Here is a 19578-nt window from a genome sequence, read left to right on the forward strand (position 1 = left end):
TTTGATTCCCCATTGTGGCCCCACCCTATCCCTGGGGGTCATGATTTGAACAATTTAGAATCTACACTACCCAAGAATGCTTTCACATAAGTTTCAGCTTTACTGGCCCAGTGGTTCTTGAGAAGAAGATTTTTTAATGACCCAGACCCTATTTTTGTCTTTTCTTGATTATCTCCCCTTGCGAGGGGATATGTCCCTTCATTTTAACAATTTAAATTCCCCTTCACCCAAGGATGCTTTGTACCAAGTTTGGTCGAAAATGGCCCAGTGGTTCTTGAGAAGAAGTCGAAAATGTGAAAAGTTTACAGACGGACGACGGACAAAATGTGTTCAGAAAAGCTCACTTGAGCCTTCGGCTCAGGTGAGCTAAAAACTTTATATATTGTGTTCTTTATTAACCCTGTGGAATACCGGGTGTACAAAAGTTGGTTGACTTCTTGATTATTGTAAGTTTTCCATTAAATTGAAATAGAATCCATTCTTTACCAAATCATAATTGGCAGAGCTTTTCATAAAACTTTTAATAACTTAGACATTTATTCAAGATTACCAAATGATTCCAAACGTCTATGTTATGAATTGCAATCAAATATAATAGTTGCACTTATTTCATACCAGAAGGACACATTATGTAGTCAAAGTTATTTAGAAGACGCACTTCTTTATAACTGTGTGTAGCTAAAATATGAATTGACAACATATATCAGGTTAAAACAACTGTTTATTCAGTTTTTTGTTCAATTACAAAACTTAACAATCTAAGAAATTACATTCATTTGATAAACCGTTTCACTGAGTTGATGAACTTTCATAAAAAATAATTTGTACAATGCCTTATATACATAATATACAAATCACAAACTGTGTTTAACATTTTTATATATAAATAGTTCTTAATTTAGTTTATAACTGTATTCAAAACAGTTTTGCAAAATTAGCGGATATGAACAAAATACTGAGACAAGAGTCATCCTTGCTGATTTGTATACATGTACATTGAAAAACAAAATGACGTACAACATATGACAGTAATAATAAATAAAAGTTGCTCACTATTTTCAAATAAATAAGAACTTTTGTCTTTTTCATTACCCACTCTCTGTACACCTTTCGACCGGCGTTAAAAAGAAACAGAACTCCCCGGGGGCCTTTACATCTGTCAGGAAAGTTGACCTTCGGCGAAGAACAACATTACACATACATACAGAAGCGGCAGCAAACACAGATCGGCACAAACATAGGTGTGCTTACACATTAACATTTCTCTCTCCAGCGAAAGGAAGTTTGTACACGCCAGATAAATTTGATGTTGAACAATGTAATCTACGTCTTATTTTGTAAAATCTCTTTATGTAATTCTGTTCTTTTTCTCTTTGTGTAAGATGGCGCAAATTAACCAATTTTGATTCCAAATAACTCATTACAGAACATCAATGTGAAAAAAAGAACGATAAAAAATAATTCTTCCAAGTGCGTATTGTTTGGTTTGCCTTCAGAAATTTTTTTTTCTTTTCAAATTGAATTTGGTTTGCCGAAAATTCAAAAAAATTAATTCTATGTTAGAGAAAAAATATCCTTCTAAAATATATGGTTTGTACACTCATTTAGTTCAAACGTCATTAATCAAAAGAAAAATAATCTGCTCTAGCGGAATGATACAGGCTCTTGGAATTTTTCGTTTTGACCTAATGACCTGGGTGTAGACACGTCATTCATTGCTACTCTTTGGCGACGGTCATTACCTGCGTTACGGTAAGGGTTGATAACCATCTTGTTGGAGATTAAAATAATATTTTCCCAGCAGGATGATAAAAGCAACAGATGTGCGATAAAATTGAAATATCGCCATTAGGTCTATACCAGGTAAATAAAATAGTCATCTGTGATAAAAAGTCAATTTTTCCCAACCTCTAATATTTATCAAAAATGTCTAGTCGTTTGCAGAAAAGATTCACAATGCAAGGTGAAAATACACGCTTACAAAAATTATAAACGTCATTAGCAAACTTGTAATCAATCGGGTCAGCGATTCAAACATTTATATCAACAAAAACGAGGCAACATAACGTAAAAAAAATGTTAGGAATTTTTTTCCTTTGAAATACTGCAGAAAAAAAATATCACATTGACAAACAGTTGTAACATGACAAAGACTAGGTATAAGGGTGCATTCTTTTGTTTGAATACAATAAGAAAAAAATGTCACTGAAATACAAAAAGTAGTTTTCATGATGCACAAGTAGAATTCCAAACCACTTATTACGAAATCCTTCACTAAGTAGTATACATGCAGTTCCTATAACGCCGAGAAGTCAACTGTTCCACAGAAGAATCCTTTGGGCCCTTTTCGTTCTCAGACCATCGACATTTCTTATTAGCGGTCTATTATAATAGTACCATATACCGGCCACTCGTTCCAGGAAAGAACACAACAAACATCCACATAAATCAAACAGTTGTCTCTGGAATATAAAGATTCAATTATTTTAAAACTATTTTTGAAGACTTCTGATATTTAATTTATCACTATACGACTTTGCTTCATTTTTTTTTCTAATATCGAATATAATGCATATTTCCAAATGTTTAGAGAGCAGTGAGTTTTGTAAGAATTTTATTCATCAAAGTGTTGGTTGCGTGAAAAAAAAAATTGTACAGGACACAAAAAAATCTTCTACAGACGTCTCCTGAGTAAATTGATTTTCCTTACCTTTCCTATTTTGGGACTGAGTTACTGCTGGCTTCGGTTGTCTTGGCGCAGGCGTTGGTCGGCTGGCCACTGGGGGTTTTGCACTGACATTCTTTGGTTGAACACCATAAGAATTGGAACCGGCCGTGTGATCCTTCTGTGCTGTAGTAGTGTCTTTTTGAACGTTATCTTTTTCGCTGGTTTGCAGACTAGAAACGGCATGATCCGCTCCAGGCGGTTTGCGTTGTTTATATGGCTCATGGTTTAATTCCCCATTAGAAAAATGTTCTGTTAGCTGCATTGGAGATCTCTCTTCACTCGTTACTGAAAGCGGAGTCGTCTTTTTGAGAATCGACGGGGGAACTTTGGTCTCTGAAATTGGGATATGTTTAGGTCTGGTTGGTGAAGTAGGTGATGTTGTAGAAGGAGCATTAAGAGGGCTATTTGTAGAAGGTTTCACCGGAGAAGTTTCACCAGACTGCTTGTCCGTACTTTTTTCAAACATAAGTCGTAATTTTGAAAAAGGCACTATAGGTATGGGCATTAACTCTTTGGGTTTCTCTTTGTTTCTAAATTTGTCACTAGGTAAAGATATACTAGCTGGGGAAATGGGTGCCCTTTCGGGAGTCATTGGTAACTTAGGACTACGGAAGAATTTGGCACTAGGTGGCGTTACACGAGTTCTGATGACGACAGGATTTTGCTGTAATGGAGACTGACAAGCAGACGATGAGACACTTGGAGGGTAACCCATGGATGACATGGTAGATGTGGAGTCCCTTCGCTGTGTGGATCCATATAAACTAAAAGTACTACCACTACGCGAGACACTAGAGTTTTTAAACCAATCCGGAACATTCAGTTTTTGTAGAGATTTCGACACCCGTAGTTCGTGAACAGAAGGAACCCGCGTAAGGTTTCCCTCCCCTTTTGCCGAGAACACATCGTCTATGTTTGTTTCTAAAGTCTGTAAACTCTTTGACTTGGCGACATTTTTGTCTGCGAAACGACCCCGCGAGGTCTTCTTGGTTTGCTTCGTAGCACCCAGTTCACTCATACTGTGTGCTCTCTTGATGGAACTCTGAAAATCAAAGTCATATTCAACATCAGAATCAGGGTAAACAAAAAGTGTTTCTGTCGTTTCACCAGTATCTATGTCCGTTTCAACAAGAGATGCCATAGAACTATATCGCATCATATCTGACCCACTCACTGAAAAACTACTATTTAAATGGTCAATGGATTCAGTTGTGTTAAGAATTTCTTCATGAATTTCGGGTGAAAACATGCAATTTTCATGCAGGGAATGAAGTTCTCTTTTCTCAAATGATTCGTCCCATGAAAGGCGAGATGAGTACATGTTGCTTATGTGATCTATCCGTTCTATACTGGAATTTCTAAGAGAATTTCGCGATGAGGAAAGTTCACGCTTTTTATAGCGCCCAGTTCTGGGAATTGAGGTAAGTGAGGCTTTGTGCGATGCGAATTTGTCATGCATAGGACTTGGCGCCAAACATTCTTGGCTCAAAAATTTGTGTCGCATAGCAAATATTTTTTGTCGGGACAGAGGGACATTTTTCGGTAACTCGAAAACGAAAGTTTTCTTTTCCGGCTCTGCAACTGGGGCAAGAAGAACTGACTCGTAAACAATAGGAGGTCTCTTCTTTTGAAGGTGTTTGCTTAGCTTAGCTTTTACACCCTTTGAATCACGTCGAAACGAGGACGGTTTCTGTAGAGGTGTATGGGCAACACGACTTGTTGCTGACTTGTCCAAATATTTGTTCCATATTTCCAAGTTTTGATCATACACAGCTTGATCAATTGGCTTAGAGGGCTTCATGATGTCCAAATCGGATTTCCATTCATCCGGCTCAATAGTGTCAAACGTTGTTTCAGTACGTCTCTTATCCGATTTTGGAGAGGTTTCTACTTTAGAATTCACAATATCGCAAGACAGAGGCTCTTCTTCGATGTGAAGTAAATTTTTAACATTACTATTGGCGTCTAAGACTTTATTATCTGTTGTTGATAAATCACTCTGAATTGGCTCGGGATTCTCTGACAAGTTGGAGGGGGCTTGTACGTTTTGTTCTGAAGAACATGTAATCTCTTCTACTGAAGTTTCATTAGGACTTGTTTGAATTGACACATTTTTATCTGGATCGCGCATATTGTCAATAATGTCAACAGTATCTTTATCAATATTTGTTTTGTCAATTAATTTTTCCTTATTTTGATCCTGCTCTGTGTTTTCTGGTTGTTCATTTGATAGATTTTGTTCCTGATTATTACTTTGTGTTTCTGGGGTTAAATCCTCCTCTAAAATATGTAAGACGTTTTTAGTACAAGGAGGATTAATTTCTTTGCTTTCACTGATTTCATCTCGTTGATTAGCACGCTGTATTAAATTCTTGTCACGATTTTCATCATGGTCTGCGTTATCTTTCTGCAAACTTAACGTTGTGTATGATCGAATGTTTTCAATTTCGACAGCTGATGCATTATGATGCTGGATGAAATCAATATTTGTTGAGGCTGCGTTGGCTTCGTTAAGAAGCCGTGTTTTCTCATCAATAATAATAACGTCTTCTTTGTAAGGACCGTCACAATTGTCTGATTTATGTAGTGTTTCTTTCTCAAGGTCTTCCGAAGGATAAGCACTCTCCGAAATAACTGGGCATTCATTCAAACGTTCATTTGACTCGCGTATGACTAGATCTATTTCATTGATATTGTTCAAGTACTCTGCACTATTTTCAGTATCAGTATTTCGTTCTCTCATGAAATATCTGCTCCTTTGCTCGATGGTTATATCTTCAGTTCTAGAATATACTAACGACTGATTAGGACTACGCATAAGAGCCCTCAAGTCTTCACAGGGCTGCGATAGTCCGGCGATGTTCAGGTTGTTAACAGTTTCAAAATTTCTCAGATGCCCGTTATTTCCGACAACCATAAAGAACGAATCGCTATCGTCTGTTTCTTCGCCAGAATCGCAAAAATCATCTTCAAAAGGGTTGTACTCTCGAGGTTCGACATCATCGTCAAATCTGTTGTCATGTAGTAAACTATTCCTAATTTCCTCAAGAAAACTAGGATTTATTTGTCCATTTTCGTTGAATCTATTTCTTTCTCCGTCTTTTCTGAATTCGCTTTGATCACTGATATCCTGCACAAATTCATCATAATCCAAATCGCTTGCAGCTCTTTGTTTTTTGTTTGTGGCATGTAAATCCCCGGGTATGGTAACTTCTAAATCTGTGTGTACTTCTGAGTTTAAATCTCTATCGATAGTGTTCGTTGATTGGCTTGATTTTGTTAAGTCAGATTTGCAGCTGTCCTCTGAAGGGCTTTCAACATGGTGTATAAAAGCAAGTAGGCTTTCATTTGTTGGGTCTTTGACCTTTTCACATTCAGATAAAATAGAGCACGCTTGACTAGTTTGCTGAATTTCGACTTTCTCTTTCGTTTTGTTTAATTCCCACGTGTTGACACTTACAACTGTCATTACAGAAGCACTACTACTACAAGTACTGCACGATTCGTCTGAGAGATTTTCGTCATCCTCAATTGCACACGTTCGCACAGGTGAATTGCACATAAGTTCCGCTTCGTCTGAATCAAAATATGTCAGATTTTCGGGCCGATTGTTAGCAGTAATTATATCCGACTTTGAATCAAACTCCCCACATTCTTTGCTTTCAGTCTCGTTAACATTTAAATTCCAGTCGTGCTGCTTTTCTTCGTTTGTCACAATAGGTGGCGTTAAAGCCTCCGTATTTGACTGTTCGCAACTACTGTGAAAATGTGCCTCAACTTCGTGTGTTGATTGCTCTTTTTCACCGAGAAAATCTCTTTCATTCAATCCTTCAGGTATATTTTCAGTTTCATTCCTGGGAGATAGATTTTCGCTTTCACTTTCATCCGAGTCATCAAATTCATCGTCCGAATCTTCCTCAATGATAGGCGCTAATGTTTGTGGACAATAGATTTGATTATCATCAGGTGAACTACACTCAAACTCCCCTTCATCACTTTCATCCTCTTCTTCCTCATTGCTACTGTCAGTTATCTCCATATGATTTTCCGAGTCCTCAACGGCACTTCTGTACTCACTATTTACATACATTTCCTCCAGCATTTGACTTGACATGGGTGGTGAAAAATCACTATATTCGTCAGGTGAACTTTTTTCACTGTCCTTCAAAGCTTTGGCAGACGAGATAAAGTCTCTTGCTGACCGTCGGGTGTGTACGGCACCGTACATGTCCTCTTCCCAGCTGTAGTTGGCCCAGGTAGGGCTATCGTCTTCATCATCCGAAACACAGTAATCTTCTGGCCCCGAGCCGTCGTTTGTGGCGCATTTCGATACTAGGTCGGCCGAATTTGACACTTCGGCTGTGGGGCACTGAGAGGTAGAATTACCCACAATGGTTTCTTTTGCATGATCAAGTTCACTGTTTTTATCGGGTTTTATATCAGTTTGTGTTAACTGCTTTGATCTGAATTTTTGTTGGGGGCGTCCATTGTCAACCTGATTCTGTTCCTCCTCCAGTAGCCTCCACGAGAACAAAATAGTAATTATTGTAGCGATGGCGGCTGTCAAAAATCTCTCGAACGCCCCGTCCGTGTGGGAGCCTAGCCCGGCGCCTTTGCCGATATTATCCATCATTCACCGTGTCCAGCGGATGTAAACACCTGAGAAATCCATGGAATGTCACATTGTATACCTTACAAACACGAGATCTTTAACACTACTTGTTCAATAAATATACGATCCATCACGCCAAGAGTCACAATTTGTTTAATACTGAAGTCCGCCATATGTGTCCTTGTTGTCAATTTATGCGAAACATCGGCCATTTAATGCTGAATTTACACATACTACTGCAAGGCTTAGTTGTCAAATATAGACGGTGTTTAAGAATTCCTTTCCAGATGAACAACCAATGAAATCTTGCGTTATATACACGTGGTCGGTAAATGCGATCGATAGGTAAAAATAAAAATCCATTGACTAATTTCGAGTGAATTATCGATGATTGTTATGTATAATTATCGTGTTATCTTAAGCATAATGATAATTGTAACCATGTGTGTTATCATGCAGCGCGACATTGTTCTCTGGATAATATGACACGCGAAATTCATGTAACAGCCTGAAAAGCTAATTCACGCCTTAAAAAAATTAATAAATTTTATTGCATCTCATTTCTTTCATGCAACATACGAGAGGTGATATAAAGCGCACAATTGTGAAAAACGACAGAAACACAGAATTTTATATAAAATGAAGGGAAACATCGAAGTGTACATTGTGCTGTTGTGTATTTGCTGGAGAAAAGGAAAACCGTAAATCGATTAGTAAGACAGCTGGTTTACCACTGAACAATGGTTTTCAATAAGACTAGCAGTTAGGAAGCAAAAGATACAGTTAAATCGTAATATAGTCACATACACATTATAACAATGGGATAAAATGCATTGAGACCTATCTATTTAAATGAATAAAAAAATGGGTTGGTTTTATGTGGAAGGTATGTTATTTCTTTACCAAAACATTCAAATAAACAGTGGTTCATACAAAGATCACGTATACCTAAACAGAAAGAAAAGAGCTTAAAGAAACCCGATCAAATTCAGACCCCGGGCCATCCTTAAAAACAAACATGGACTAAAGGATTGATTTTTGTTTTATAAACAAGATTCAAGGACCGTAAAAAAGAACTTAACAAAAGTAACGTGCAATATTCTTGTCAAGCTTGTATTTTTCTTAATTTTCATGTCATCTATATGAATCTATTCCCTTTTATGAATCTTGTAATAATCTTGTTTAAATGAGCCTTTAACATCGTGTTGACATTTTTGCCTTCAGCTATATCTTGCTTACATTAACCTGTAATAAAGATAAAATCTGTGACAACAGTGTCGTCCATGAAAAAGGCAGAAGCAAGCGAGCAAAAAAAATGAACCCCTAAAGTGTCAAAAACTCTTCCATTGTTCACCTTGAAGTTCCAATGTTCATTTAATTTTGGACATTTTCATACAAATCACCGTGAAACATTCAGTGTATTATGTTTAATCTTGGACGGGTATACGAGTAATCTGCTTGGACCAGATGAGTAAACACTATTAAATGTTATATGTGATAAAGTAATCTTCGGTCAATAAAACATGTGGCTTAAATACACTGGGGGATGTATATTAACATACAATGTCATATACGGATAGGTCGGTTTCCCTCTGCATGGCTCTGCAGATAAATTTCTTAGGGATGGATCTAAAATTTTGTGTGGCGAAGGTGCAGTCTTGAAATAACCCCCTCCTGTTTTTAACGAACCCCGAGTAACTAAGAAAGGGGGTTATGAATCAAGGAAGAAGGAAATGTTGCATAAAACATGGGAAAAAATTATAGTAGTTTGCAAAGGTAGTCAAATTTAAAGACATTTTGTCATGATTTTAGCTTTTAAAATTCATGTAGAATGTACAAAGCCTATCCGTCATATAGGAGTTCCTAAATATTTTTAGGGCATTTATACCAGAATATTATCCCCATTAAATATTGAGAGTATACATAAAACTAGATAACTACGAGAATCCTGATGATTACTGTGACATGCAGCATTTTATTACTTACATCTGAACATAAATGGTCTTCTTTGAAGACCTTTATTAGTGGCGAAATCTTCTCATATAAGGAACCTAGAAAATAAAAGGCATTTTATTATAATGCATAAAGCTATCCAATTTTTCATTGGTTATACTCATATTTAGAATAATTTCAAATTAAAACAGAGTTAATCTCAGTTTTAGTAAACAATATATAACTCGGCCCAAGAAAGCCTTTCCTGCTATTTTCCAGTATGTACATGTAAGTAAATTACATGTAGAGTTGAAAACTAAAAAAAATATATATATAAAGTCTGAAAAAATGCACATGTATTTCAAAATGATAGGATTGGAAGATTTGATTGTAAATTAAACTTATCTCCCAATTAACAGAAAGAATTAATATCTGAAGTTTGAAACAAATTATCGGTATAAAAAAATCTGACAGCGCGAAGGTACACAGTAGAATGGTAATCAGGGTTAAAAAGAATTCCACATGCGTTTACTTATTACAATTTACTTTTAAATTTTAGAACAACTAATTTCTATAATTATAAATTGAAGCATGCATTGCATTACTAAATAATTCCAGTATTGTTTGACTTATGCATTTTTAACATAAATACAGACATTACTTTGCAGTCAGATGTAATATTCCTAATATGCCATCACGATATGATGAGACCCCTTCTGTATTCAGTAGGATAATTAATCCAAAGGGAATCACCAGTTATCACATTTTCGATCGACGGGGATTTTACAGAAGTTAACTCTCTTTGTCCATTCTCTTTTACCAAATTTATTATCACCACCCAAACCAGTTATTCGGATGACAAACAGAGTAAGACCTAATTTTTTTTAGAAAATGTATGCTTGTTTCATCTGGTTATTTGTTCTAATGTACACATAAAACATTTTGTTGACAGCTGTAACCGTTTCAAAAGATGACAACTAAATAAGTTGTTAGAACATGTGTTCGAACCTCATGTAATATTTATAAATATTTCATAATAAAATATTTTTAAACCATATATATAAAGTACATACCTAAATTAAAACTTAAATTATATTGTTAAATATTGGGATATTTGGATGTGTTTGGATATGTGTTTGGATATTGGGATATTTGGATGTGTTTGGATATGTGTTTGGATATTGGGATATTTGGAGGGTTATACTCGTCTGACAAATTGAATTCTCTCGTTAGCGCGTGATGAAAATTTGCCTGTATGATCGTTCCTTTTTATGACATGAAATTTATAATTCAGTGCTTATATCTAAATTTCAAAAAATTATTTCATGATAAATTAAATATTAATATTTTATGCCTTTTCAAATGATACGCAACGTAACTGTTCAGCTTAACCGAAGAAGGGACTGTACAATTTGATTGTGAATTTCACGTTAAAGACGTTGCACTTGCACATCGTTTGAAGGTACGAGTAAAAATTGGCCTTTTGATCTTTTATGGTTTTTGAATGCCAAGGCTTTCCATACTCTACTAAAGAAAACATAATTATATGAAATGTTGATATATGATATATATATACATGTATTTGTCAATGCTTTTTGCAGGGGATATATATATATATATATAGTTAGCTGTGAATTTATAGGAATAAAAGACGTTGTTGAAAAATTGTACAGCCGAGGCTCATTTGTTTTTTAAAAGATCTGTGAATTAGGTACACAAGACTTTAATAACGCTTTGATAAAAACTATTAAAAATCTTAGGAAATAGGGAAAAGACGCTACATTTGATTTAAATTCAAATATTCCTTAAATTAAAATTATTTTTGTCTTGTTCTTTTAACTTAGATTTAAATGTGTCCGTATATCTTACCTTTACGATTTCTTGGAACAGAAGGGCATTTCATTATTATCTCCATATGATAAATATTAAATCGATAATTTTTCATTTGAGGGTGCTAATATATCTTAGAGCAGGTAATTGTATTTTAATTTGAGATGGAGTTGCGAGCTTTTACAGTGTTGAGCTTCTATTTGACGTGTGTCATTTTTAATTGCACTTTTAAGCTCATTTAAAGATAATTGTTTCCATGAGTGTTACTAAGTGGAGAAACCCTGAAGTTATATATAAATTGCATTTTTTATACACAAAATATATCCCAGAGGTTGTGTACTGGTGTACAGACATATGCATGGGAAAAAAGTAAAGAAAAACTATTGTAAACAATACACAATTCTTTCAAAAGTAACCTCAAAGCAACAAATACTAGTAACAAAGATGCATATGAAGGCATTTAAACCTATAATGATTCACCAGAGAGAGAGAGAGAGAGAGAGAGAGAGAGAGCTTTGTAATGTAATGATACACCGCATCAAAATTGTTAAATATGCTACAATACAACAGTCGGTTCTGAAAGGGCAATTTGAATGCATAATGCCAAACCCAAAATAATTGTATGTGTATCAAATAATGGACAGTGGTATAGCCTATATAGTTACACCTGGGAACAAACAATGTACCTCATAAATTGACCTACATATGTGAATGAAGTACTTCCATGCTGTGACTCGAGCTATCTATCACACACACACACGACACCATTATTATCAAATTACAGAGTATGTAAACAAAAATAATGAGTAGTAAATACAGATTCTACGTTTTATAAACAACTACGGATTCCTTTCCCGTAATCAAAATGACAAATGGATGTAGTGCAAGTTTATGCCAAAAGATGAGTTTCATGTCGAGAATAATTTCATAGAAGTTCCCTAAAACAAAAATAACATTCCAAACATAGTATCAGTGATAAAGGTGAGAGAAAACATCTAAACACAGACCGTAGAAACTTGAGTCCGTATACAAACTTCGGAAAACCTCTTCCTAAATCTTCCGTGGTCACACTTGAATTTGTTCATTAAACATGTTAAACATTTTTTTCCTTACTAGACACGCTTGTGAAAAATTAGGTTCAATTCACTAGCGAGGACGACCAAAGAAAGTTACGAATGATGCTGAAGGCTATGTAGCTTTAACTGTCCTGTCCCCCACTATTGAGCATCCTATGTGCTGACTATACATCTTTACACTGTGTATTACGTCACACCGAAGGTGAAAAACACGATTAGATGTAAAATCGTTACCATGGATATGTGTCACAGCAGTAACATTTTGTTTCTATAACATAAACTTGCAGCGGTCGCATAAAAAAAACATACCCCAGCCCTAAAGTGATTAACGATTTCCATGTCATTCATATTAATAACAAAATGCAACGACCTTCAAACACACCCATCATGTCTAAAACATACCGCAAAACACAGAAAAATGATGCTATAGAAAAAACTCTGTTCTCTACTTCACATATAAGAATACACAAGGGAAGAATCAGCACACGTCAAAAAACAACTTACTTGAGAAAAGTGAAAGGATAGCGCAAATAACGTACTTATCCAGGCTAAAATATTCCAGATATGTAAATAGCTTTTATCCAATGCTTTCTACAGTGTATCTCTACGCCCAAACTGACAATAGGGTAACGAGGCCTTCCGAGTGCCTCGGAAGACTTCGGGCACTACCCTATTGTCATCCGGGTGAGTTATCTTTTCTTGGGCGTAGAGATTCACACTGTGCAGAAAGCTGGGGTTTTAGTTGGATAAAAGCTATTTACGATGGATATATCTGGAATATTTTAAAACTAGGACATTATTTGCGCTAGTTCCTTTCAGGATTTGTGTAACTTTTCTCAAGTAAGTTGTTTTTTGACTTTTTTTAAAAAAACTTGTGTATTCTTATATGTGAAGAAAAATGATGATGCCCCTGTGTATAGACCGAGCATCACTGCATCTCACACATACACGTAATGTATATAAAACTTACCCTCTGTAATTTAAATGTGTACACTACTATGTCCGATGGTCCGAGCTCACGTGCATTCAGTAAGTGCCCCGCCCGTGCAGTTGCTATTTCCAGAGGATAGAGTTACTAGACTTGCAACGTTCGATAATAATTCTTAAGGAGGAACATTCCAAACATCCATATCGCATAAAGTACGTTCAGACGCCGCTATGTTGATGATACTATTCTTGTCTCGCGTGATTTCATTCTCGAAGCGCGTTGCCAAAGCAACAGATTTTCTCCTTCAAAACGCGGTTTGTCACATTTTCATCTGTGTGCTAACTTCAGATGTAACAATTTACATAGATGCGAATTTGAATGCTAAACTAGATAATCTATCAGTATGCATTGATCCTTTGGCTTACAACCGACATTTGAAGATGGGGTATAATATTACTTCATTAAGGCTGTTATTTACAGGCGCGTTATACATGAATGAGTGATTTATTCTCTGATTAGAATAGATCGGCATATACACTATAAACCTAAACACATGTGCAAATCAGAGGATACATTAAACTTCGGCGGTAAGAATCTTTGATGATACCCCGGAGTATATTTATACAATCTCTCTTCCCCTCTCTCTTTCACCGATACGTTCCAAGCTTCTACTCTGATAAATTCTATACAATGGTAATTTTCTCCTTCTTACTTTGGCATTTTTTGTCTCAAATTAACTTGATTATTAATAATTAACTTCTGAAAGTTTATAGATTTTAAGATTACTGCAGTGTTATCATAACAGTTATGGCTACCTACAAATCGTCATGAATAATGAAGTCTTTGATGCACTTTGTCTGACCAGACTTACAAATCGAAGTTCCCATTTAATTAAAAGCTTGCTTTTCCCCCGAGTCCAGGATTTATAGTCTAATTTGTGTACAGAGACAATGATTATAAGGTGTAATATACAAGATGAAATTTAGAAACCACACAAATCTATGTGAAATAAAATTGATTGGTTAATCTGGTGGCATAAGCTGTATAACAATCTAATGATTATTTTTCTATTCAGTAATTTTTACGGAAAACAGTTGATTATCTGTTTTTTTCCTTATTAAGAAATCGCGGGACTCTGGATAACCAGTCTCTTTCAGCATTCATTGTATACTATATATATATGATATATACATAGTGTAGATTTTGTATGGATTATCAATTATATTGTGCGTAATAAGGAATGAAGCACTCGAATTTGAAAGCAGTTTTAATTAAAATTTTCCATTCAAATATTTAACTTCTAAATTCATATGATTATTTACAAAGCATGTATCTTGATCATTATATGTACAAAATTGCAACTCTTTGAATAGAGCACCACTAGATATAGAGTTGTCCCACTTTGCTTTAAAATCCGTGGTTTATAACACAATTTATGCACCTAAACATGGATAATAACTTTCAGATTGAGTCTAGTAATTGTTTGAATTGATAAGATGAACCAGAAGCCATGTACCACGATTGTGCCCTGCATAGCTCCTTGGACACAAGTTACAGATTCAGTGCATGATTATACTGATCCTCTACATTTTCATGTATTGAAATGAAGTTAATTCTTCAAAATATAATTTCCTTTTATTTATATCTGTACAATAAACTGTCAACGGTGTGCTTGGTAATAAAGATATACATATATGGTCCTTACCTTTCCAAAATGATGAGATTATTTACTCTTTGCATCAGACTTCAATTCCCTTGATAAGGCTAAATATCTCCCGTCAAGTATACTGAAAAAAAAATATCTGCACATCTTAAGGTATAGATGTTTACTCAGATGACAAAAATTCCACTGATAAGAAAAAAAACACCTATTGCACAGGCGTTCAGATTTTAGAACGCAGTTGGCAGTTCGCTATTCGCAATTCAAAAGTGAACTGCGTTCTAGAACGCAGTTCGCAATTCAAAATTTTAACTTTAGCTGTATGATCTGAAATTTTGAGGGTGGGGATGATACCACTTCTATGAAAAACTGGTGATGGTACCATCTCTTGTTTCCGAGATATGGCCCTCCAGTTTTTAGCCCTACTATATAATGCTATACGAATAAACATCGGGCTCGGGGACATCGAAGTCCCCTACCTTGGGGTCTGAAATTTGAGGGTGGGGTGCTAGGGGTCAGATACCACTTCTATGAAAAAATGGTGATGGTACCATCTCTTGTTTCCGAGATATGGCCCTCCAGTTTTTAGCCCTACTATATAATACTATACGAATAAACATCGGGCTCGGGGACATCGAAGTCCCCTACCTTGGGGTCTGAAATTTGAGGGTGGGGTGCTAGGGGTCAGATACCACTTCTATGAAAAAATGGTGATGGTACCATCTCTTGTTTCCGAGATATGGCCCTCCAGTTTTTAGCCCTACTATATAATACTATACGAATAAACATCGGGCTCGGGGACATAAGTCCCCTTGGGGTCAGGGGTCAAATACCACTTGTATGAGAAAACGGTGATGATACCATCTGTAGTTTCTGAGATATGGCTCACATGTTGATACATACTGATGAGAGCTATGCAACTGCTTTAACTTATTATACCTTGACCTGTCCGTTGATCTTGACCACATTTTTCATAAATTATTGTTTAGTTCAGTTTTAAAGAAATCATCCAAGATATTTTTTTTCAAACTTTATGTACTGATTCATAATGATGAGAGCTTTTCAATTGCATCAATATTTTAGACAATTACCTTTCCTTTGACCTTGACCTTACTTTTCTTAACTGAATGTTTTGCTTAGTTTTAAACATACCATTCAAGGTGGTTTTAACAAACTTCACATGTTGATACATACTGATAAGAGCTATGCAACTACATCAAACTTTTTGACCTTGACCCTTCCTTAACCTTGACCACACGTGCTCCGCGGGTACAAAACATGTTGATTTTAAAATGAAGTAAATTTATTTGTGTTCAATCAAATGGAATGAAACTTCCCACATCAACAAAACAAATATTTTTACATATTATGATGTGCTTGTTTTTAATTTCCATTGAGTAATATAACAAGGATGGACATCGTCCACGAACTTTTCGAACAACTTAATTGTGGACCGGACCCGGTTGCACATGCAACCAGACAGCTATACAGACGGACAGACAGCTAGACAGACAGGTTAATTCGTATATACTCAAAACTTCCTTTGTTGGATAAAAAGATGAAAGAGAAAAATTATGGCTTATACTAATTATTTTTTCAGTTAAAAAGTTAACAAACCTACCGGGTAGTCCTTTCATACAGTCAATCCATACACATAAATATATATTGACTTCATAAAAAAGAGTATTTTGTATTTCTGTGAAATCTATATACACAACTGTATCTACATGTATGGATATACATCATGAAAGGGCTTTATCTGTATAATATCAAACAAAAGTTGAAAATAAAATTTTTACAACATAAAAAAAATAATAAATTTAAATTTTAAATCTTGCTGTTTAAAATTTTCATATTCATGGAGAAAGAAATCTAGAATTATAAAAACATTTTCAATATAAATCATATGCATTGATATCTTCTAAATAATGGATATCTTCTTCCACTATAATTATTTTTAAATTCTTCCTCTGTAACCCTCCCCCCTTTTTTTTATTGCAAAATTCTTATTAAAATGGTAAACCCTAAAAACCTGAATTATTAAAATTATGCACATATATATATAATCAATTAATTTTTAGCTGACATATTTTTGGTAAATAACATATATATCCGAAACGACTATAGTTGAAATGAAATTTCAGAAGTGAATAACATGACAATTATTGAAATAAAATATTAAAGAAAAAAATCAAAATATTCACACCTAAACAATCGAAAAGCAAACTCTAGGTTGTATTTTTTCCAATTTCTGACGTAAATACAAAGGAAAATGCGATTGACTATTAACAAGTATCACATGTGGAAGCTAAACATAGTTTCGTATAAAATCCAGGGGGTTTTTCCAAAGAGAAGAATGACAGAATGGTTTGTCTGCTATTTATAGGAATGTAGGAAATATATACAATGTCCCCGAGCCCGATGTTTATTCGTATAGTATGATATAGTAGGGCTAAAAACTGGATGGCCATATCTCGGAAACAAGAGATGGTACCATCACCATTTTTTCATAGAAGTGGTATCTGACCCCTACCACCCCACCATCAAAATTTCAGATCCCAGGGTAGGGGACTTCGATGTCCCCGAGCCCGATGTTTATTCGTATAGTATGATATAGTAGGGCTAAAAACTGGAGGGCCATATCTCAGAAACAAGAGATGGTACCATCACCATTTTTTCATAGAAGTGGTATCTGACCCCTACCACCCCACCATCAAAATTTCAGATCCCAGGGTAGGGGACTTCGATGTCCCCGAGCCCGATGTTTATTCGTATAGTATGATATAGTAGGGCTAAAAACTGGAGGGCCATATCTCGGAAACAAGAGATGGTACCATCACCATTTTTTCATAGAAGTGGTATCTGACCCCTACCACCCCACCATCAAAATTTCAGATCCCAGGGTAGGGGACTTCGATGTCCCCGAGCCCGATGTTTATTCGTATAGTATGATATAGTAGGGCTAAAAACTGGATGGCCATATCTCGGAAACAAGAGATGGTACCATCACCATTTTTTCATAGAAGTGGTATCTGACCCCTAGTACCCCACCCTCAAAATTTCAGACCACACAGCTAAAGGTAAAATTTTGAATTGCGAACTGCGTTCTAGAACGCAGTTCACTTTTGAATTGCGAATAGCGAACTGCGAACGGCGTTCTAAAATCTGAACGCCCTATTGCACATTGAACACTTATGATTCTTGTGTTAAATTTCAATTTCAAATAACTAGGTCAATGATCTACTTTTCATGCCAATGGCCCCTGAGTATTTCTTAGAAAAATACCTCAAATTTTTCACTCTACATATTACCATTTTTTTCTTTACTCACATAATATTACAAGCAACGAAATTTTTTAAATAATGAAATCTAATATGAATAAAACAGCGTTGCTTCATATAAATAAGCGATTGGCCCATAAACTTATTAATCATTACAGTCGGAATTTCTTCTGTCATATTTCTATTTCTGAATGATTAGAACTCTGGGGGTAGGGCTGGTCCACGACAGGGAATCCAAGTTTTACATATAAATATGTAACAAAAAAATTCTTTAAAAGTCTTCTTTTAAAGAACATGAAGATTAGCAAAGTCATGATTAGTCATATTCATATGGAAGCATCCTCAGGTAGTGTAGATTCACTTTGTTCAGGTCATGACCCCTGCGGCGAATGGCTGGGCCACAATGTAAGTTCAAATGTAAAGGGCAGTAAAGCCACAGGTAGTCAAAGAAATGTGCAAGCATCCTTAGATAGTGTAGATTCAAGTTTGTTCAAATCATACCCTCTCCCCTTTAAGGATTGGTAGGGACCACTTTTGGGTTTAAACTTTTCAATAATAAACTGATTTCTGCTTTCTTCCTAGCCACAGTGCTCAGGTGAGCGATGTGGCCCATGGGCCTCTTGTTTAACTTATTCAATTATTTAGTTTTCATAAGTTTAGGACCTCTCTGAGCAAGTCATGTTTTCTGATCACATGACCCGTCTGCCTGTCCATGTTACTGTAATTTTTTTCACATTTTCGACTGCTGGGCCAATTTACACCAAACGTAACACTAAACATCTTTAAGGGGGCATATATTTGTTCAGAGGGAAGACAAAGCCTTTTTCCAAAAGAAGATATTTGAGACTTGCGGGTTAGAAATTAATGGCATTTAAAAAACAAATTCAGGAACTGCAGGGCCAGAAAATATGAAATAAATGGAAGCACCCTCAGGTAGTGTAGATTCAAATTCGAATCATGACTCTCGGAAGTAAGAATGGGATCACAATAGGGAGTCAAATTTTGCAAAGCAAAAAAATCTTAAAAAATATTTCTTCTCAAGAACAGCAAAGTCACCCTCACCCCATACATGTATATTCTTTTCGTGTCCGTTGGCATATAAGGAACTTATACACTGCGACTGCATCCACCTGCCTCTGTCTTTAGCTGCTCTCCTTGCTGACGCCCAGCTACTCCAACCCAGCAGTTATCTTTCTTGTACCTTTGTTCTTCTCCATGTTGTTTTCGGTCGACCTACTTTCCTCTTTCCTTCAGGATGTCATGTGTCAGTGCAATGGTACCCATTCTGGTGTTCTCTATCCTAAGTACATGACCAATCCAATTCCACTTCCTAAGAGTTATTAACTTACTCCCATGGGTACCAATTGCGCCCCGTTATTAGCAGACCTATTTTTGTATTCACATGAAGCAGAATTTGTGCAAAATCTTCAGCGTGAAAAGAAGAAAACACTTGCTGTGGCCTTCAACTCGACATTTAGATATATCGACGACGTATTATCTATTAACAATGATAATTTCCATTCTTATTTCG

The 19578-nt window shown here is 35.7% G+C and overlaps 2 protein-coding genes across 3 annotated transcripts; both read right to left on the reverse strand.

The window, feature by feature from the left end:
* Positions 1-703: 703 nt before the first annotated feature.
* Positions 704-13462, reverse strand: LOC134254592 (mucin-2-like). Of its 2 annotated transcripts, none has more exons than XM_062737119.1 (4): positions 13149-13462; positions 9327-9391; positions 2711-3770; positions 704-2462 (listed from the first exon to the last, which is right to left on the reverse strand). In XM_062737119.1, the coding sequence occupies exons 3-4, from the start codon at positions 3744-3746 to the stop codon at positions 2449-2451; spliced, it is 1050 nt and encodes a 349-aa protein (XP_062593103.1). In that variant the 5' UTR covers positions 3747-3770; positions 9327-9391; positions 13149-13462; the 3' UTR covers positions 704-2448. The 2 variants fall into 2 exon arrangements, with proteins under 2 accessions (XP_062593103.1, XP_062593104.1); XM_062737120.1 differs by lacking the exon at positions 13149-13462 and adding an exon at positions 12488-12509.
* Positions 3753-8091, reverse strand: LOC134254582 (uncharacterized; the record flags this gene model as incomplete). Its single annotated transcript, XM_062737110.1, has 1 exon — positions 3753-8091. A coding segment is annotated over exon 1 (3609 nt), but the record flags the coding sequence as incomplete, so codon positions are not given.
* Positions 13463-19578: the final 6116 nt, after the last annotated feature.

Source organism: Saccostrea cucullata, unplaced genomic scaffold (assembly GCF_032062105.1).
Source record: "Saccostrea cucullata isolate Sc308-1 unplaced genomic scaffold, CSIRO_AGI_Scuc_v1 ctg354, whole genome shotgun sequence".
Classification (NCBI taxonomy): domain Eukaryota; kingdom Metazoa; phylum Mollusca; class Bivalvia; order Ostreida; family Ostreidae; genus Saccostrea; species Saccostrea cuccullata.